The following is a 22,713-nucleotide window of genomic DNA, read 5'->3' as shown; positions in this document are numbered from 1 at the left end:
CATCTGTTAAGCACTTACTTGTCTTCCCTCCCAAACCTTGTCCTCCCCCGGACTTTCCCATCTCTGTTGACGGCACTACCATCCTTCCCGTTTCACAAGCCCGCAACCTTGGTGTCGACTCCACTCTCTCATTCACCCCTCACATCCAAGCCGTTACCAAAACCTGCCGGTCACAGCTCCGCAACATTGCCAAGATCTGCCCTTTCCTCTCCATCCATACCGCTACCCTGCTCGTTCAAGCTCTCATCCTATCCCGTCTGGACTACTGCATCAGACTTCTCTCTGATCTCCCATCCTCGTGTCTCTCTCCACTTCAATCCATACTTCATGCTGCTGCCCGGATTATCTTTGTCCAGAAACGCTCTGGGCATGTTACTCCCCTCCTCAAAAATCTCCAGTGGCTACCAATCAATCTGCGCATCAGGCAGAAACTCCTCACCCTGGGCTTCAAGGCTCTCCATCACCTCGCCCCCTCCTACCTCACCTCCCTTCTCTCCTTGTACTGCCCAGCCCGCACCCTCCGCTCCTCCACCGCTAATCTCCTCACTGTACCTCGTTCTCGCCTGTCCCGCCGTCGACCCCCGGCCCACGTCATCCCCCGGGCCTGGAATGCCCTCCCTCTGCCCCTCCGCCAAGCTAGCTCTCTTCCTCCCTTCAAGGCCCTGCTGAGAGCCCACCTCCTCCAGGAGGCCTTCCCAGACTGAGCCCCTTCCTTCTTCTCCCCCTCGTCCCCCTCTCCATCCCCCCATCTTACCTCCTTCCCTTCCCCACAGCACCTGTATATATGTATATATGGTTGTACATATTTATTACTCTATTTATTTATTTATTTATTTATTTATTTATTTTGCTTGTACATTTCTATCCTATTTATTTTATTTTGTTGGTATGTTTGGTTCTGTTCTCTGTCTCCCCCTTTTAGACTGTGAGCCCACTGTTGGGTAGGGACTGTCTCTATGTGTTGCCAATTTGTACTTCCCAAGCGCTTAGTACAGTGCTCTGCACATAGTAAGCGCTCAATAAATACGATTGATTGATTGATTGATTACTTTATGCCAGGCACTGGACTATGCATCAGACTGAAAAGAACATAGTTATCCAGTGCCTGGATCTTGCTGAAGAAGGCTAAAAAGGAAATGGGTACTGTGTGTTGGAACTGGACAGATCACCTTAGCTCACTGAAATAGCTCTAGTTTTGAACCGGGAGGGAAGAGTTGCCCGAAGACTGTGTTTTTATTATTATCATCATCATCGTTGTTATGGATTAAGTGCTTAATCTGTGTCAAGACTGTCTCTAAAATCTGGGGTAGATGCAGGGGTTTGACTTAAGGGGCAGGACTCTGCTTGTCCCGTGGTGAGGAGGGGCGGGAATAGCATCGGGCAAGTCACTTAACTTCTCTGAGCCTCAGTGACCTCATCTGTAAAATGGGGATGAAGACTGTGAGCCCCCCGTGGGACAACCTGATCACCTTGAAACCTCCCCAAGTGCTTAGAACAGTGCTTTGCACATAGTAAGCGCTTAATAAATGCCATCACCATCATTATTATTATTATTATACAAGCAAATCATGTTGGACACAGTCCCTCTCCCCTGTGGGGCTCACAGTCACAGTCCCCATCTTACAGATGAGGTAACCGAGGCACAGAGAAGTAAAGAGAAGCAGCAGCGTGGCTCAGTGGAAAGAGCCCGGGCTTTGGAGTCAGAGGTCATGGGTTCAAATCCCAGCTCCGCCACTTGTCAGCTGTGTGACTTTGGGTGAGTCACTTCACTGCTCTGGGCCCCAGTTCCCTCATGTGGAAAATGGGGATTAAGATTGTGAGCCCCCCGTGGGACCACCTGATCACCTTGTAACCTCCCCAGTGCTTAGAACAGTGCTTTGCCCATAGTAAGCGCTGAATAAATGCCATTATTAAAGCGACTTGCCCAATGTCACACAGCAGAGAAGATGGAGCCGGGATTAGAACCCAGGACCTTCTGCCTCCTAGGTACATGGGCTAGCCACTGGGTCATGCTGCTTCTCGATACAATTGACTGATAATAATGCTCTGCTCAGTAAATGCTTTTGATGATGGTATTTGTTAAGCGCTTGCTATGTTCCAAGCCCTGTTCTAAGCGCTGGGGTAGATACAAGGTGAACAGGTTGTCCCGCGTGGGGCTCGCAGTCTTAATCCCCATTTTACAGGTGAGGTAACTGAGGCACAGAGAAGTGAAGTGACTTGCCCAAAGTCACAACTGATAAGTGGCGGAGCCGGGATTAGAACCCACAACCTCTGACTCCCAAGTCTGGGTGCTTTCCACTGAGCCATGCTGCTTCTCTAGCTGTTTTTGATGAATTGATTTGTTGTCCTGAAGGAGAGTGGATTTCAAGATGGGGGCGGGGGGCTGATAGCAGCAATCTGAATGTGCCTTGGGGATGGAAGGGGAAAGAAAGGATTTTTAAGCAACTGAGAGGATGGTCCTCAAGAGGTCAGATCTTTCAAGGCTCTCTTGCAGTAGTTGGTCCTTTCTGAATTTCTAGAGCTCATCGGATTCATTCATTCCTTCATTCAATCGTATTTATTGAGCACTTACTGTGTGCAAAGCACTGTACTAAGTGCTTGGGAAGTACAAGTTGGATTCCTTGAGAACTAAACGTTCTTTTAACTGGGTGAAATGAGGGCTCCTAGGGCGGGAGAGACCTCGAGAGAGATAACTAGTTCTCTACTGAGAAGCAGTGTGGCTCCGTGGAAAGAGCCCCGGCTTGGGAGTCAGAGGTCATGGGTTCGAATCCCAGCTCTGCCACTTGTCCGCTCTGTGACCGTGGGCAAGTCACTTCGTCATCGTCATCATCAATCGTATTTATTGAGCGCTTACTGTGTGCAGAGCACTGCACTAAGCGCTTGGGAAGTACAAGTTGGCAACATATAGAGACAGTCCCTACCCAACCGTGGGCTCACAGTCTAAAAGGGGGAGACAGAGAACAAAACCAAACATACTAACAAAATAAAATAAATAGAATAGATATGTACAAGTAAAATAAATAGAGTAATAAATATGTACAAACATATATACATATGTACAGGATATGTATATATACATATATGTATATGAGGCACTTCTCTGTGCCTCAGCTACCTCATCTGTAAAATGGAGATTAAGACTGTGAGCCCCACGTGGGACAGCCTGATCACCTTGTATCCCCCCCCAGCACTTAGAACAGTGCTTCACACATAGCGCTTAACAAATACCACCATTATTATTATTATTACTGAATAGAAATAATGTTAATAATAATAATAACAATAGTAATCGTTTTTATTAAGCACTTACTGTGTGCCAGGCACGGTACTAAGCTCTGGGGTTGATGTGAGATATTCAGGTCGGACAAAGTTCCTGTCCCACACGGGACTCACAGAGTAAGTAGGAGGGAGAACAGGTATTAAACCTCCATTTTGAAGATAGCAAAACGGGCACCGAGAAGCGAAGTGACTTCCCCAGGATCACACAACGGACAAATGGCAGAGCCAGGATCAGAACCCAGGCTCTCTGACTCCCAAGCAACGACTACTTCCACTAGGCCATGCTGCTTCCCAGAAGAACACAAGACTGACAATCAATCAATAAATGATATTTACAGAGTGCTTACAGTGTGGCAGGTGTTGTAGTAAGCACTTGGGAGATACAACACAACAAGATTGGTAGGCACGTTTCTTGCCCACAAGGAGCCACAACAAAACAAATGGCTGGTCTAATGATTCAGAATCACGTTGTTATAACACAGTACCTGCTACTGTGGAATTGCTTATAATTCAGGGGCAACCAAAGGTCTGAAAAGAGACTTGGGATCTGCCGAGCGGTCCTCAGAAGATGGAGAAGCGGGATGGGCTGACTTCGCTGGCCTCCCAGGCATAACCCTAGAAGGGGTGGAGACAGTTGCATCAAGACATTGTATATATGTTTGTACATATATATTACTGTATTTATTTTACTGGTACATATCTATCCTATTTATTTTATTTTGTTAGTATGTTTGGTTTTGTTCTCTGTCTCCCCCTTTTAGACTGTGAGCCCACTGTTGGGTAGGGACTGTCTCTATATGTTGCCAATTTGTACTTCCCAAGCGCTTAGTACAGTGCTCTGCACATAGTAAGCGCTCAATAAATACGATTGATGATGATGATGATCAAGGACCACTAACTTGTTATCAATTTCTAAGTTGCTCACTAAACTTTATATGCTCATCACTCTAATTTCTCCCCCCTCCCCACCTCACCACCCCATTTTTCTTCCCCCTTCTGACTGCAGGTCAGGCAGCTGTATTCAATGTCACATTTAAAAGGGCCAAAGGTTATCCGATTGATCTGTACTATCTGATGGACCTTTCCTACTCCATGTCTGATGATCTGCAAAACGTAAAGCGGCTGGGAGCCGACCTGCTGAAAGCCTTGAAGGAAATCACCGAGTCGGGTCAGATAGGTAGGTGGGGTTCCTGTGGCGAAATGGAATCTTTTTCTTTCCTCTAGTCCCGGGTTTATTGCTAAATGAGTAGGCGGGTCCTCTCTCCCTTCTTTCCTCCTTCTCCCTCTTTTCCAGCGGATGTGGTTTGCCCTTTGTCGCAAGAATGATTGTTCTCCCAAGGCTGGTAAAGACCAACCCAAGTGTTAGACCCCAGATTCGGTCTGAAGCAACCATATTGTCACTTGGGTTGCCTTTCAGGCAATATTTGTGAATTTTGACTGTGCCCATTGTGTAGTTTGGCACTGTTCTAAGCACTGGGGCGGATACAAGCTAATCAGGTTGGACGCAGTCTCTGTCCCACATGGGGCTCACAGCCTTAATCCCATTTTGCAGCTGAGGGAACTGAGGCACAGAAAAGTGAAGTGACTTCCCCAAGGTCACGCAGTGCCCAATGTGCTTGGCACCGCATGTACTTTGTGTCATAGGGTTTAGACGATATAGGAAGCCAAATCCCTGCCCAGGAGATGCGTACAATCTGTAAGTGCATGCAGGGTTAAGCTCTTCACTTCTATGCATTGATGAATTTAATCCTCCTTAAAAATAACCAATAAATGCTGTTTTCAAATACAAAACTGAGATAGTATACAAAATAAAGCACCGCTGTTTCTATGCCATACAGTTTTTATTTGGTAAAGAGCCCTAAAATTCTAGTTGCCTTTAAAAGTCCAGCACCATCGCAAATATGAGAGTAAAGATATAAACAAATGACTTTTTTTAAAAAAAAAAAAGCATAAAAAATACATTTGACATTGCCAGTCACTCATTCATGAAAAGAGAAGCTGGGAAATGCCAGTAAAAAGCCCAGCTTGTTGCTTTATTGAAACCGAAAGCTTCACTTTAGTAACTGATGAAAAACAAGAGCAAGCGCACAGTACAGTGCTGTCTGCATAACATGCGTTCAGTAAGTACCGTTGCTTTTCGAAAAAGCCGCAGGTTCAAACTGAAAGTCACTCTTTTCTGGCCTATCTGTCAGTAAATGGCCCCTACATTTGTCCATTTCATAGACTCACCGAGCTGGAAGGGACTTTGTGAAAGATCATCGGGGCAAGTCCGACCCCATTACCTTGAATCTACCCCTGGCGCATAGTAAGGGTTTAAAAGAAAAAAAACCGCGATTACCAGAGTTAAGTCTCTGCCACAGCCAGGTGACTTTCTAACTAATCAAAGGCAGAAGAATGTCAATCCTGTTTTTAAAGACCTTTAGGGATGGAGACTCTAAATTCCCCTCAGTACCCTGTTTCAATATTGGATCACTTTTAGTGTAAAGCAATTCTTCCCTATTTCTAAACTCTTCTGCCCCCAAATAATAATAGTAATGTTGGCATTTGTTAAGTGCTTACTCCGTGCAAAGCACTGTTCTAAGTGCTGGGGGGATACAAGGTGATCAGGTTGTCCCACACGGGGCTCACAGTCTTAATCCCCATTTTACAGATGAGGGAACTGAGGCCCAGAGAAGTGAAGTGACTAAGTATTCCTACTTCCTCTCTTCATTCCTCTGTGAAAATGGAGAACTGGTCCCTTTCTTCATCGCATCCCTTGGTGTATTCAAAGGTCATTATGAAGTCACCTCTTAGCTACCTCTTCTCCAGGCTACACTATATCTAGTCAGTTGTCCTGGAACATGTTTTTGTTTTGTTTTTTTTTCACTAAATAGCTGGGAAAGAACGACGTTAGGGAATTGTGAAATACTTTTTACAACAACCTTTACCTACTTTGCTGCTGGAGAAGCAGCGTGGCTCAATGGAAATAGCCCGGGCTTTGGAGTCAGAGGTAGTGGGTTCAAATCCCAGCTCCGCCACTTGTCAGCTGGGTGACTTTGGGCAAGTCACTTCACTTCTCTGGGCCTCAGTTCCCTCTTCTGGAAAATGGGGATTAAGTCTGTGAGCCCCAAGTGGGACAACTTGATTACTTTGTATCTACCCCAGTGCTTAGAACAGTGCTTTGCACATAGTAAGCGCTTAATAAATGCCATCATCATCATTATTATTATTATTAATTGGTTTCAGCCCAATGTGATGTTAGAAAAGAGTTTTGGGCATGGACAGTTCCATAACTCAGATCTTCCGTAATGTGCAGTTTGTAGAGAATTTCACCTTTGCATTCTTGGAGAACTGGTTATCTAGCTGCCTGTTCCAGAAATCCCGCCCGATGCCGTCCCTGCATAATGGGACGGCCCAGGAATTCCAAAAAAGGAGGCAGACCATGCCGGTGTGCTGAGTTATAGAGGTTTATTTTGGAGAAGTGTTCTCACAGACCGGCCCTGGGTGGCTGCAGGGCCCCAAACAGCAGAACCACAACCCCCCAACGCTATGGACGGGGTTTATATAGCCGTCGCAGACTATGAGCTCGCTATCAGTTGTTTATAGCTACATCCTGGAAACCCGGGGAGGGCTAACCGGTACGAGAGGGCTTCTAATAAGCAACCCACAGCAAGGCTACACTACAAGGTTGCGAAGCGGGAACTGTTCCCAATCAGATAGACATCCTGGGAAAATGGCCCGCTCGCCCAGAGGAATGAGACAGCATCATAGGAACATATACGAAGAAGCAGAGCATGGAGAGCAGGTCGGGGCCGGAGCATTACCACTATCAATCAATCAATCAATCAATCGTATTTATTGAGCGCTTACTATGTGCAGAGCACTGTACTAAGCGCTTGGGAAGTACAAATTGGCAACCTATAGAGACAGTCCCTACCCAACAGTGGGCTCACAGTCTAAAAGGGGGAGACAGAGAACAAAACCAAACATACTAACAAAATAAAATAAATAGGATAGATATGTACAAGTAAAATAAATAAATAAACAGAGTAATAAATATGTACAAACATATATACATATATACAGGTGCTGTGGGGAAGGGAAGGAGGTAAGATGGGGGGGATTTGCATTTGAAGATGATGCTTTTTACGATGAAGTCTATCTATGGGTCGGAGGATGTCCGGAAAGGCCGACGTGGGTTTGACATCCTGCGTACACGGTGATTATTCTTTGTTAAGTTGTTGAGTCTTTGTGGTAAATAATTCCAACTCATTCAACCTTTCCACATGACAGTTATTTTCCATTCCATTTTAGATAGTGGGTGGAAGCATGTGGAATTTATAACCATAGAAATTATCTATCAGGTTCAAGAGGGTTTGGTCAAATTCACGAACCGATTTCTGTGAGCCCGTTGCGGGCAGGGAGATATTTTCAAGCGCTTAGTACAGTGCTCTGCATATAATAAGTGCTCAATAAATACGAATGAATGAATGAATGAATGAAGGGATATTCAGTAGCCCATTCAGAAACATTAGAACGGATATCTAGGAGGGCAACTGTCATGTAGTTCCCCACAAGTATCTTGTTGCCAACATACTAGATTTGTGACCCAGTGGCTAACCTGATAATGCCATTATTTATGTTCTTTGATTATTTTGGTTGCTCTTTTCTTGCCCTTTTACACTGACTCCATATTCCTTTTAAAGGCATGGCTTTTAAAGGCACGGCATCCCTTTTAAAGACTGTGAGCCCACTGTTGGGTAGGGACTGTCTCTATATGTTGCCAACTTGTACTTCCCAAGCACTTAGTACAGTGCTCTGCACACAGTAAGCGCTCAATAAATACGATTGATGATGATGATGGCAACAAAAATTCATTCATTCAGTCGTATTTATTAAGTGCTTATTGTTATGCAGAGCACTGTACTAAGCACTTGGGATGTACAATACAACAATAAACAGTGATACTCCCTGCCCAAAGTGAGCTCACAGTCTAGAGTGGGGGAGACAGATGTCAATACAAATAGACATCTATACAAATAAATAAAATTACAGATATATACATAAGTGCTGCGGGGCCATGAAGAAGGGGAAGAGTAAAGGGAGCAAGTAAGAGTGAAACAGAAGGGAGTGGGAGATGAGGAAAGTGGGGCTTAGTCTGGGAAGGCCTCTTGGAGGAGATATGTCTTCAATAAGGCTTTGAAGCGGGGCGAGAGTAATTGTCTGGCGGATTTGAGGAGGGAGGGTGTTCCGGGCCAAGGGTTAGCGGCGAGACAGGAGAGATCGACTCTTCTAGACTGTGAGCCCACTGTTGGGTAGGGACCGTCTCTATATGTTGCCAACTTGTACTTCCCAAGCGCTTAGTACAGTGCTCTGCACACAGTAAGTGCTCAATAAATACAATTGAATGAATGAATGAATGAATGGAGGCACAGTGAGAAGGTTAGCACCACAGAAGCAAAGGATGCAGGCTGGGTTGTAGAAGAGAAGCGAGGCGAGGTAGGAGAGGGTGGGGTGATTTAGTGCATTTAAGTCAATGGTGAGGAGTTTTTGCTTGATACGGAGGTGGATAGGCAACCACTGGAGATTTTTTTTTTTTTTGGCAGGGGGGCGGTGACATGTTCTCAGCGTTTCTGTAGAAAAATGAGTCAGAATCCTAAAGTCAGTAGCTCACCAATATCCATTTCTTTTATTCTAACTCGGAAATGTTTCACTATCCCAAGCTATTGTTTCTTCTCACTCATTTTTAAAATACCCTAGTTAGATAATGCAAGATTTCTGGTGCTCCAGGAAAAGCTAGCTTTTCATAAATGATCTCAAAATTTAGATAATTTAGACATTTATTCATTCATTCATTCAATTGTATTTATTGAGCGCTTACTGTGCGCAGAGCACTGGGCTAAGCGCTTGGGAAGTACAAGTCGGCAACATATAGAGACGGTCCCCACCCAACAGCGGGCTCACAGAATCAGTCAATTCATCAATGGCATCTATTGAGTGCTTACTGCTAGCAGTAGCCAGATGCATATTCCCTGGCTTCAAGCTTACAATCTAATAGAGGGTAGATGTAAAATTATTAACAATAGTGAAAGCAGAAGGGAAAAAAAAGTACAAATATCCCCCCACCAAAAATGAATGTACAGCTTAAGTACATAAATAAAAATACACATATGTACACAAGTGCTGAGGATTCATTCATTCAGTCGTATTTATTGAGCGCTTACTGTGTGCAGAGCACTGTACTAAGCACTTGGGAAGTACGTCGGCAACATACAGAGACGGTTCCTACCCAACAACGGGCTCACAGTCTAGAAGGGGGAGACAGACAACGAAACAAAACATGTAGACAGGTGTCAAAATCGTCAGAACAAATAGAATTAAAGCTAGATGCACATCATTAACAAAATAAAAAGAATAGTAAATATATACTAAACGTTTTCCAGTGGTTGTTAACACTGTCCAAATATTTCCTAACATAGTGTTGTGATGACCCAGCCAAGAGGAAAAAGTCTCAGTTGTATCTTCAACACAGTCTTATAGATGTCTCTTAAATATCTGATACAGAAAGAAATATTTGCTACCACCAGCACCTGAATCTTCCTTGTCCCACAGCAGGGCATTGGAAAATTTCATTGTTTGCAGAAAGTCTTCCTAGTCAATGAGTAACAAATATCCTGTGAATCGTGCATACCAGTGTAAAAAAACTCGAGGATAGGGAGATTGTCCAACCTAATTTGTTTGTATCCACCCCAGTGCTTAGTACAGTCTCTGAGGATAAGGTTAAAGACCATAAAGAACATATGTTATGAACTTCCCCAACAAATAATAATAATGATGATGGTATTTAAGTGCTTACTATGTGCCAAGCACTGTTCTAAGCACTGGGGGAGATATGAGGTGATCAGGTTGTCCCACGGGGGGCTCACAGTCTTTAATCCCCATTTTCCAGATGAGGTAACTGAGGCGCAGAGAAGTGAAGTGACTTGCCCAAAGTCACACAGCTGATAAATGGAGGAGCAGGGATTAGAACCCACGACCTCTGACTCTGACGCTGCTTCTAGAAAGCCTTCCTTTCTCCTACTCTCTCTCCGTTTTACGCCACTTGTGTCCTTGGATCTGTATTCCTAGACTGTGAGCCCACTGTTGGGTAAGGACCGTCTCTAAATGTTGCCAACTTGTACTTCCCAAGCGCTTAGTACAGTGCTCTGCACACAGTAAGCGCTCAATAAATACGATTGATTGATTGATTCAAGCCTTTGATATTCACCCCACTCTCAACCCCACAGCACATATGTGTGTTATTTATTTTAATGTTTGTCTCTCCCCCTAGGCTGTAAGCTCCTTGTGGGCAGGGAACGTGCCTACCAACTCTGCTTTGTGTTCTCCCAAGTGCTCTGCACAGAGTAAGCGCTCAATAAATACCGTTGATTGACTGATTGGTCCGATGCAGCTGGGGCATTTGTGAATTAATCGGGTGGTATGGGTAGGGACTGTCTCTATGTGTTGCCAACTTGTACTTCCCAAGCGCTTAGTACAGTGCTCTGCACAGAGTAAGCGCTCAATAAATACGATTGATTGATTGATTGGTAGATGGGAATTTAGCTTTAAAGATAGGGTTCAGAGGCAGGAGAGTAGTCCAGGTATATCTGTTGAAGCCCCAGATGACAAATGGAATCCAGGCACCCTCCCCTTCCTCTTTGCTGTTTCTTTTCATTTCTCCACCTGACTATTGTACTTCCCAAGTGCCTAGTACAGTGCTCTGCACACAGTAAGCGCTCAATAAATACGATTGAATGAATGATTAATATAATACTGTAAAAGGCTACTGTAGTTAGATTAGAGGAGCAGCAAGGCCTAGTGGCAACAGCACGGGCTTGGGAATCAGCGGGTGTGGGTTCTAATCCCCCCTCCATCGCTTGTCTGCTGTGTGACCTTGGACAAGTCACTTCACTTCTCTGTGCCTCAGTTATCACATCTGTAAAATGGGGATGAGGATTGCGAGCCCCACGTGGGACAGGGACTGTGTCCAACCTGATTAGCTTCTATCTTACCCCAGCGCTTAGAACAGTGCTTGGCACGTAGTAAGTGCTTAATAAATGCCTTAATTATTATTATTATCTATATTCGAAGAATTTTATTGGTTTGGTAGTTAACCATGGAACAAATGGGCTATCCAGGGCCATTCTATTTCTTTTATTTTGTTAGTATGTTTGGTTTTGTTCTCTGTCTCCCCCTTTTAGACTGTGAGCCCACTCTTGGGTAGGGACTGTCTCTATATGTTGCCAATTTGTACTTCCCAAGCGCTTAGTACAGTGCTCTGCACATGGTAAGCGCTCAATAAATACGATTGATGATGATGATGATGATCACACTTTTGCCACCCTCTATTAATAATTATTATTAATAATAATAATGGTATTTGTTAAGCACTTACTGTGTGCCAAGCACTGTTCGAAGCACTGGGGTAAATACGAGATCATCAGGTTGTCCCATGTGGGGCTCACAGTCTCAATCCCCATTTTACAGATGAGGGAACTGAGGCACAGAGAAGTTAAGTGATTCACCCAAGGTCACACGGCAGACAAGTGGCGAAACCGGAATTAGAACTCACAACCTTGGACTCCCAAGTCCTTGTTCTTGCCACTAGGCCATGCTGCGCCTATTAGCACACTGGGGGCACCTACAAAATCCCGCTTTTGACTTCCTCCTCATTTTGTTCCTTCTCCATCAGGGTTTGGCGCCTTTGTGGATAAGACCGTGCTCCCCTTTGTCAATACCCACCCGGAAAAACTGAAGAATCCGTGTCCAAACAAGGAAACCAAGTGCCAGCCTCCTTTCGCCTTTAAGCACGTCCTGAAACTCACCGGGAATTCAGAGCAGTTTAAAAACGAGGTCGAGAAAGAGTTCATATCCGGAAACCTGGATGCCCCCGAGGGGGGACTTGATGCGATGATGCAGGTTGCAGTGTGCGCGGTAAGACGGTTTTCTGTTGGGAAGCAATGTGGCCTAGTGGGTAGAACACAGTCCTGAGAATCAGAAGGACCTGGGTTCTAGTCCCGGCTCTGCCGCTTGTCCGCTGTGTGACCTTGAACAAGTCACTTCCCCCCTCACTTATGTATATATCTGTAATTGACTTATTTGTATCGATGTCTTCTAGCCTGTGAGCCCGTCTTCTAGACTGTGAGCCCGTTGTTGGCAAGGGACCGTCTCTACATTGCCAACTTGTATTTCCCAAACGCTTAGTACAGTGCTCTGCACGCAGTAAGCGCTCAATAAATATGATATTTGTATCAATGTCTTCCAGCCTGTGAGCCCGTCTTCTAGACTGTGAGCCCGTTGTTGGGTAGGGACCGTCTCTATACGTTGCCAACTTGTACTTCCCAAGCGCTTAGTACAGTGCTCTGCACACAGTAAGCGCTCAATAAATATGAATGAACGTCTGTCTCCCCCTCTCTAGACTGTATGCTCGTGGTGGGCAGGGAATGGGCCTGTCTATTATTGTATTGTACTCTCCCAAGCATTTAGTACTGTGCACACAGCGCTTAATAAATATGATTGAGTGAGTGAACGAATGTCACTTCTCTCTGCCTCAGTGACCTCATCTAAAATGGCAATTAAGACTGCAAGTCCCTGTGGCACAGGGGTTGCATCCAACCAAATTTGCTTGTATCCACCCCAGGGCTTAATGCAATGCCTGGCACATAGTAAGTGCTTAACAAATACCATTATTATTATCAGTATTATGATTATTTCAGTCCTACAGGAAGAACACAAACTCTGGCAGGACTTCCGAGCCGGTGGCATGGTAGCTCTGCCTCTGGGATACTTGGCAACTCCTTAAGGATCCCTACTATGCTCATTAACAATAGAAAAATAAATCCTCAGGCCACCAAGCTCCAGGATGCCAGCTGAAGAAATGAGAAGGATGAGAAGGGAGAGGAAAGAATGGCGAAGAAAATTGGGGAAATTGCGGCTTTGGGGACAAAACTGCCGGAGATACACTAAGCTAGAGGGTCTCCCTTTCTCTCCATCATTTCCTTCCAGGGCAGAGGACACGGCATATGAAGACAGGCTCTGGGATCCATGGCAGATGTTTGGGAGGCAAAGAGAAAATAATCTCTCTCTCCCTCCCTCTCTCACACATACTCAAACCCACCCACTTCCACGCAGTCATGCAAGGGGTGTGAATCTATGTATATATATATATAAATATACTGTGGCCACAAATAGATTCACACCACTTTTGTATATATATGTATGTGTATGTGTGTATACATATATATAGGTCCCTGGGCCCTAATCTCTGTGAAGAGGGGATGTGGGTAGAGGAAGGTTAGCAGAGCCGCACTTTATTATGGTGATAAAGTTGCTTGCATAGTGGCAGCTGATTAGTTCCTCAATCAATCAATCAATCAATTGTATTTATTGAGCGCTTACTGTGTGCAGAGCACTGTACTAAGCGCTTGGGAAGTACAAGTTGGCAACATATAGGGACAGTCCCTACCCAACAGTGGGCTCACAGTCTAAAAGATTAAGCGCTTACTATGTGCAAAGCACTGTTCTAAGCTCTGGGGAGGTTACAAGGTGATCAGGTTGTCCCACTGGGGGGCTCACAGTCTTCATCCCCATTTGACAGATGAGGGAACTGAGGCCCAGAGAAGTGAAGTGACTTGCCCAAAGTCACCCAGCTGACAATTGGCGGAGCTGGGATTTGAACCCATGACCTCTGACTCCAAAGCCCATGCTCTTTTCCACTGAGCCACGCGACTTCTCCTCAGTGTCTTTTTGTATACCCATTTGGGGTGTACACAAACTTTGACCCCCCCAGCAGTGAATTCAGAGCACTGGCTCAAAAGGGTGAACAAAGCCTACAGTTTCTGAACTTTGTCAGGCCTGCACCTATCGCACAATAATAATAATAATAATAATAATAATAATAATAATGGCATTTATTAAGCTCTTACTATGTGCAAAGCACTGTTCATTCATTCAATCATATTTATTGAGCACTTACTGTGTGCACAGCACTGTACTAAGCACTTGGGAAGTACAAGTTGGTAACATATAGAGACGGTCCCTACCCAACAGGGGGCTCACAGTTTAGAAGATAATGTATTTGTCAAGTGCTTACTATGTGCAAAGCACTGTTCTAAGCGCTGGGGGGATACAAGGTGATCAGGTTGTCCCACGTGGGGCTCACAGTCTTCATTCCCATTTTACAGATGAGGTCACTGAGGCACAGTGAAATGACTGGCCCAAAGTCACACAGCTGAGAATTGGAGGAGCTGGGATTTGAACCCATGACCTCTGACTTCAAAGCCCTTGCTCTTTCCACTGAGCCACATTAAATGATTTTGCAAACTGGATAATAGTAACAGGATATTTGTTAAGTGCTTACTCTGTGCCAAGCACTATAGTAAATGCTGGCGTGGATTCAAGATATTTGGGTTAGACAGTTCCTGTCCCAGGTGGGGCTCACTTTCTCGATCTCCATTTTGCAGATGAGGTAACTGAGGCCTAGAGATGTTAAGTGACTTGCCCAATGTCACACAGCAGACAAGTGACAGAGCTGGGATCCAGGATTAGAACCCTTGACCTTCCGACTCCCAATCCACACTCTATCCACGTCGCCGTGCTGCTTTTCTAGACTGTGAGCCCACTTTCTAGACTGTGAGCCCACTGTTGGGTAGAGACCGTCTCTATATGTTGCCAACTTGTACTTCCCAAGTGCTTAGTCCAGTGCTCTGCACACAGTAAGTGCTCAATAAATACGATTGATTGATTGATTCTCTAGCTCCCGGAATGACCAGGAGATGGTTGTTCACTAGATGGTTACCCCTCAAGTCTCTGCCTGCTTAGTAAATGTCCTCTGGGTTGCGGGGTGGGGGGTAGTGGTAAAATTTCACTTTCACAATTTCACAATTTCATTTTTAACTGGCGGATTTATGTCTTTTCAGAATGAAATCGGCTGGCGCAACGTCACTCGTTTGCTGGTGTACACCACAGACGATGGTTTCCATTTTGCTGGGGACGGGAAACTTGGAGCCATCCTGACCCCCAATGACGGTCAGTGCCATCTGGAGAACAATTTCTACAAAAGCAGCAATGAATTTGTAAGTATCCCAGCCGGCAAGATTCTCGGCAGCGGTTACCTCTTATTCTGTTCTCTTTGGGGCCCATGAAAGAAAGTTTAGATTTCCCCCTTGCAGCATATTTCGGGTACTCAACAGAAACCTCCCTAGGAGGAAAATGTAGGGGAACTACTATCTTTTTCTAAACCAAAGAGCCTCTTTCTAAGAAGTGCCGTTCATGATTTAGCTACCAAGAGGAAAGGAGCTTGGTGAGTCACGGTTGAGAGTCCCCCTTCTTGACTGTAGATTCTCCCCCTTTTAGACTGTGAGCCTGTTGTTGGGTAGGGATGGTCTTTATATAATAATAATAATAATGATGGCATTTGTTAAGCGCTTACTATGTGCAAAGCGCTGTTCTAAGCGCTGGGGGGATACAAGGTGATCAGGTTGTCCCGCGTGGGGCTCACAGTTCTCATCCCCATTTTACAGATGAGGTAACTGAGGCTCCGAGAAGTTAAGTGACTTGCCCAAGGTCACACAGCAGACACGTGGTGGAGCCGGGGTTCGAACCCATGACCTTTTAGACTGTGAGCCCACTGTTGGGTAGGGACTGTCTCTATATGTTGCCGACTTGTACTTCCCAAGCGCTTAGTACAGTGCTCTGCACACAGTAAGCGCTCAATAAATACGATTGATGATGATGATGATATGTTGCCGACTTGTACTTCCCAAGCACAGTAAGCGCTCAATAAATACGATTAATTGATTGATTGACGTCTGGCTCCAAAGCCCGTGCTCTTTCCACTGAGCCATGCTGCTTCTCCAACTATATGTTGCCAACTTGTACTTCCCAAGTGCTTAGTACAGTGCTCTGCACACAGTAAGTGCTCAATAAATACGATTGAATGAATGGAGACTGCCAGTTGATTTTGACTTTGAGTCCAGTTGTTCCCTATCCCCAGATGACTGACTACCTAGTACTGAAGCAAATTAGCTGCCGAGGGACCCACTTTCATTATTTTGGGACTCTGCAGTGGCTCATCTTTTCTTTTTTTATGGTATTTGTTAAGCGCTTACTATGTGTCAAGCACTGTTCTAAGTGCTGGAGTAGATACAAGGTACTCAGGTTGGCCATAGTCCCTGTCATTCATTCATTCATTCATTCATTCATTCATTCAATCATATTTATTGAGTGCTTACTAATAAATAATAATAATAATGGCATTTGTTAAGCGCTTACTATGTGCAAAGCACTGTTCTAAGCGATGGGGAGGTTATAAGGTGATCAGGTTGTCCCACGGGGGGCTCACAGTTTTAATCCCCATTTTACAGCTGAGGGAACTGAGGCCCAGAGAAGTGAAGTGACTTGCCCAAAGTCACACAGCCAACAGTTGGCGGAGCCGGGATTTGAACCCGTGACCTCTGACTCCAAAGTCCGGGCTCTTTCCACTGAGCCACACTGCTTCTCCAAGTAAGCCAGCTGCTTATTGTGTGCAGAGCACTGTACTAAGCGCTTGGGAAGTCCAAGTTGGCAACATCTAGAGACGGTCCCTACCCAACAGTGGGCTCACAGTCTAGAAGGGGGAGACAGAGAACAAAACCGAACATACTAACAAAATAAAATAAATAGAATAAATATGTACAAATACAATGCTTACATAGCGTAATAAATCCGTACAAACATATATATATATATATATATATATAGGTGCTGTGGGGAGGGGAAGGAGGTAAGGCGGAGGGGGAGGAGGGGGAGAGGAAGGAGAAGGCTCAGTCCATATGGGGCTCCCTGTCTAAGTAGGTGGGAAAACAAGTATTGAATCCCCATTTTTCAAATGAAGAAATTGAGGCACAGAGAAGTTCAGTGACTTGCCCAAGGACACACAGCAGGAAAAGGGAAGCAGCATGGCCTGGTGGATAGATCACAGCCCTGGGAGTCAAAGGACCTGGGTTCTAATCCTGACTCTGTCACCTGTCTGCTGTGTGACCTTGGGAAAGTCACTTAACTTCTCTGGGTCTTTCATTCATTCAATCGTATTTATTAAGCGCTTACTGTGTGCAGAGCACTGTATTAAGCGCTTGGGAAGGACAACTAGGCAACATCTAGAGACGGTCCCTACCCAACAGCAGGCTCACAGTCTAGAAGGGGGAGACAGACAACAAAACAAAACATATTAACAAAATAAAATAAATAGAATAAATATGGGCAAGTAGAATAGAGTAATAAATACGTACAAACATATGTACATATATACAGGTGCTGTGGGGAGGGGAAGGAGGTAAGGTGGTTCCTATGTGCAAAGCACTGCTCTAAGCACTTAGGAGTCTGGTGAGGGGTCGGGGGGCAAAGCCTGGGAGCGAGGAGGCGAGCGGAGGGAAGGAAAACTCCATCGTACAGTGCTCTGCATATAGTAAGCACTCTATAAATACCGTTGCTGAGGACAGGATATGAAGGCCCATCATCAGTTAAATAGGGATTACGACTGTGAGCCCCATGTGAGATATAGACCAAGTACAATCTGTATCTACCCCGGAGTTTAGCACAGCGCCTGGCACATAGCGCTTAACAAATACCATAAAAAAGTGTCAGAGGCAGGATTAGAACCCAGGCCCGTGCTCTTTCTACTAGGCCATAGCGCTCCTCCTCTTAGCATTAATTCTCCTTCCTACTTCCTAGTCCACAAGTCGGACTCTTCTTTCAAATGTCCACGTCATCATTCCAAGCCACAGGGAGGCAATTACTGTAATAATGATAATAACAGTGGTATTTGTTACTATGTTAAGCTCCAGAGAAGCAGCGTGGCCTAATAGAAAGAGCATAGGCCTGGCAGTGAGAGGACCTGGGTGCTTCGCACATAGTAAGCGCTTAACAAATGCCATCATTATTATTATTATTACTATTATTAATCCCTGCTCTGCCACGTCAGCTGTAATAATGATACTAATAATAATTGTGTTGTTTGTAAAGTGCTTACTATGCGCCAGGCACTGTATTAAGCACTGGGGTAGATACAAGGTCATTGGGTTGAATACAGTCCCCGTCCCACGTGAGGCTCACAATCTCAATCCGTATTTTCCAGATGAGGTAACTGAGGCCCAGAGAAGTGAAGTGACTTCCCCAAGGTCACACGGCAGACAAGTGGCGGAGCCGGGATTAGAACCCAGGTCCTTTTGACTCCCAAGCCCGAGCCCTATCCACTAGGCCATGCTGCTGGGCGACCTTGTTGCCAACTTGTACTTCCCAAGCGCTTGGTACAGTGCTCTGCACACAGTAAGCGCTCAATAAATACGATTGATTGATTGACTACCCTATCTGTACAATAGGGACAAAATCTTACTCCTTCCTACTTAGACTGTGAGCCCCATGTGGGGCAGGGACTGTGTCCAACCTGAATAACTTGCATCTACTACAGCTCTAAAACCAGTGCAAGGCATATAGTAAGTGCTTAACAAGTATCATCATCATCATCATCACTACCAGACTCCATATCCCCCTTCGGCTGGCTCTGCTCCAAGACTTTTTGTGTGGACAGTGGTGCTTTTATCTGGTTTCCAGACAGGTCGCTGCAGAGTTTTTCCAGCGTTTTCTTATTCAGAGCAAAGCAATCGATTCGGGTGAAAGCAGAACTTGAAAGGAGAAGTTGGAGTGACTTCCATGTAGACACCCCTTGTGTGAGGAGTTCATTGCACGGTCTATTTTAGTTCATCTCTAGGGAAGCCTCAGTGCAAACAGACTGATTGCAACCGACCCGAGGCTCTGGTTGGGTTTCTGCTCTTCCTTACTTCTCCCTCTTTACCCTGGGGCAATATCGCAGGAACTGCTAGCTCACCCTGGTGAAATTTCTGAAGGTATCTGCCTCATAACCGCATCTGGGGTTTGGGGTTTAATTGTGTTCTCCGGGAACGGGCCGAGGCTGAGCCTAAAACCGAAGGCTGATTGATTATTGCTCTTTCCGTTCGTACAGGACTACCCATCGGTTGGTCAACTGGCACTGAAGCTGGCGGAAAATAATATCCAACCTATTTTTGCTGTTACCAAAAAAATGGTTAAAATATATGAAGTAAGTAGAGTTTGAACGCTTATTCATTCAATTGTATCTATTAAGGCTTATTGATTTATAATAATCAATCAATCGTATTTATTGAGCGCTTACTGTGTGCAGAGCACTGGACTAAGCGCTTGGGAAGTACAAGTTGGCAACATATAGAGACAGTCCCTACCCAACAGTGGGCTCACAGTCTAAAAGATTTCTAATGATAGTCTAATTATTAGTCACAGTTTAATAATAATGATGGTATTTGTTAAGCGCTTACTATGTGCAAAGCACTGTTCTAAGCGCTGGGGAGGTTGCAAGGTGATCAGGTTGTCCCACGGGGGGCTCACAGTCTTAATCCCCATTTTCCAGTTGACTAACTGAGGCCCAGAGAAGAGAAGTGACTTGCCCAAAGTCACACAGCTGACGTGGTGGAGCCGGGATTTGAACCCATGACCTCTGACTCCAAAGCCCGGGCTCTTTCCACTGAGCCACGCTGCTTCTGTATCATCTGGAAGAACTTAAATTCAATTTTTCCCGTGGACGTTTTATTCCCGGCCTCTGACATGGGCATCAACCCCAACTTGAAAAAGCAAATTACCTGGCATGGCTTTTCCGTTTCCCTTTGCTATTATTTTGAGTACTTTTCCTGAGAACAGTTGATGCTCACGGGGATTGGATTTTCTTTAGAGAATGCGGAGTCCTAATAACTGTAATAAACTAGGTTCTGTCTAATAAATGGCAGAACCAATTCTAATATTGAGAAATTAATAACCTGTTGCCTTGATGTGTATTGAGTCTTTCTGGTTACTGAGGTCCTACTGAGAGTGCTAAAAGAGGTACAAAAATGTGTTAAATTGACTCTTGTAATAATAATAATAATAATGGCATTTGTTAAGTGCTTACTATGTGCAAAGCACTTCTAGACACTGAGCCCACTATTGGGTAGGGACTGTCTCTATATGTTGCCAACTTGTGCTTCCCAAGCGCTTAGTACAGTGCTCTGCACACAGTAAGTGCTCAATAAATGTGATTGATTGATTGATTGTTCTAAGCGCTGGGGAGGCTACAAGGTGATCAGGTTGTCCCACGGGGGGCTCACAATCAATCCCCATTTTACAGATGGCGTAACTGAGGCACAGAGAAGTTAAGTGACTTGCCCAAAGTCTCACAGCTGGCAGTTGGCGGAGCCGGGATTTGAACCCGTGACCACTGACTCCAAAGCCCGGGATCTTTCCACTGAGCCACACTTCTTGTAAGGGTTAATACCCTTCCCCGGACAACCTCCTCCTCCACAATTAGATAATAATAATAATAATAATAATAATGGCATTTGTTAAGCGCTTACTATGTGCACAGCACTGCTCTAAGCGCTGGTCAGACCCTGTTCATAGTAAATTCATTCATTCATTCAGTCGTATTTATTGAGCGCTTACTGTGTGCAGAGCACTGTACTAAGCATTTGGGAAGTACAAGTTGGCAACATATAGAGACGGTCCCTACCCAACAGTGGGCTCACAGTCTAGAAGATGAAACGATAATAATAAAAAACATTTCTTTGGTAATAATAATAATAATAATGGCATTTATTAAGTGCTTACTATGTGCAGAGCACTGTTCGAAGCACTGGGGAGGTTACAAGTAGCTAAAAGAGAGCAAAGTTTGAAGGTTTTAGGAGGTTTTACTAAGTTAGTGGATGGCATATCACCACCATTACCATCATCTTCCTTAAAAGAATTAAAATTGGGCAATGTAGACTAATGATTTCCATTTTTTCTGTACTGTTCAGACTTTTCATTGCATTCTCACAGTGCCCTCTACAGTCTAGCGGCGATGCTATGACGGGAAACGTGAAAATTGCATTTAAAAACAAGTATATGTATTCCACATTATTCCAGGCACTGTACAGAATCAGTAGAGTTTAAAATAATAGAAGTAATAATAATAATAATAAAACGGTATTTGTTAAGCACTTGCTATGTTCTAAACGCTGGGGTAGATACAGGGTTATCAGGTTGTCCCACGTGGGGCTCACACTTTTAAACCCCATTTTACAGATGAGGTAACTGAGGCCCAGAGAAGTGAAGTGACTTGCCCAAGGTCACACAGCAGACAAGTGGCAGAGTCGGGATTAGAACCCGTGTCCTCAGCCTCCCAAGTCTGTGCTCTTTCCACTACACCACCTCCATAGAACTGCAGGTGACTCGCAGCGTGGCTCAGTGGAAAGAGCCCGGGCTTTGGAGTCAGAGGTCATGGGTTCAAATCCCGGCAACGCCTCTTATCAGCTGTGTGACTTTGGGCAAGTCACTTCACTTCTCTGGGCCTCAGTTCCCTCGTCTGTAAAATGGGGATTAAGACTGTGAGCCCCCCGTGGGACAACCTGATCACCTTGTACCCTCCCCAGTGCTTAGAACAGTGCTTTTCACATAGTAAGCACTTAATAAATGCCATTATTATTATTATTATTATTATTATTAAAGGAAGTTGGAGCTTGACTATGACGAAAATCTCCTTATTTGTGAATACAGGTTTAGGTCATCTAACAACCACTAAAACAGGAATATTTCCACTTTTCATTCATGTGGAATTATAAATTATAGTAATTATATAAGGTAATTGTTCAGTACTCCTTTACAAACCTCACCTTGGTGAAAATCCTTCTTTGCATTTAGTATATTTCCCATATCAATCAATCAATCAATCAATCGTATTTATTGAGCGCTTACTATGTGCAGAGCACTGTACTAAGCGCTTGGGAAGTACAAATTGGCATCACATAGAGACAGTCCCTACCCAACAGTGGGCTCACAGTCTAAAAGGGGGAGACAGAGAACAGAACCAAACATACCAACAAAATAAAATAAGTAGGATAGAAATGTACAAGTAAAATAAATAAATAAATAGAGTAATAAATATGTACAACCATATATACATATATACAGGTGCTGTGGGGAAGGGAAGGAGGTAAGACGGGGGGATGGAGAGGGGGACGAGGGGGAGAGGAAAGAAGGGGCTCAGTCTGGGAAGGCCTCCTGGAGGAGGTGAGCTCTCAGCAGGGCCTTGAAGGGAGGAAGAGAGCTAGCTTGGCGGATGGGCAGAGGGAGGGCATTCCAGGCCCGGGGGATGACGTGGGCCGGGGGTCGATGGCGGGACAGGCGAGAGCGAGGTACAGTGAGGAGATTAGTGGTGGAGGAGCGGAGGGTGCGGGCTGGGCAGTAGAAGGAGAGAAGGGAGGTGAGGTAGGAGGGGGTGAGGTGATGGAGAGCCTTGAAGCCCAGGGTGAGGAGTTTCTGCTTGATGCGCAGATTGATCGGTAGCCATTGGAGGTTTTTGAGGAGGGGAGTAATATG

General features: G+C 44.9%; 1 protein-coding gene across 1 annotated transcript in view; it reads left to right on the top strand.

Annotated features, from left to right (window-relative positions):
* The window catches only part of ITGB2 (integrin subunit beta 2), a 123,846-nt gene that overhangs the window by 76,074 nt on the left and 25,059 nt on the right, over positions 1-22,713 (top strand). The window contains exons 5-8 of the mRNA XM_038749350.1: positions 4,286-4,456; positions 11,990-12,231; positions 15,216-15,371; positions 19,295-19,390. Of these exons, the coding sequence (XP_038605278.1) occupies positions 4,286-4,456; positions 11,990-12,231; positions 15,216-15,371; positions 19,295-19,390 (665 nt within the window). The remainder of the gene's footprint in view (positions 1-4,285; positions 4,457-11,989; positions 12,232-15,215; positions 15,372-19,294; positions 19,391-22,713) is intronic.

This window comes from Tachyglossus aculeatus, chromosome 7 (genome assembly GCF_015852505.1).
Source record: "Tachyglossus aculeatus isolate mTacAcu1 chromosome 7, mTacAcu1.pri, whole genome shotgun sequence".
NCBI classification, from domain to species: domain Eukaryota; kingdom Metazoa; phylum Chordata; class Mammalia; order Monotremata; family Tachyglossidae; genus Tachyglossus; species Tachyglossus aculeatus.
This window is presented reverse-complemented; position numbering and strand designations above follow the sequence as displayed.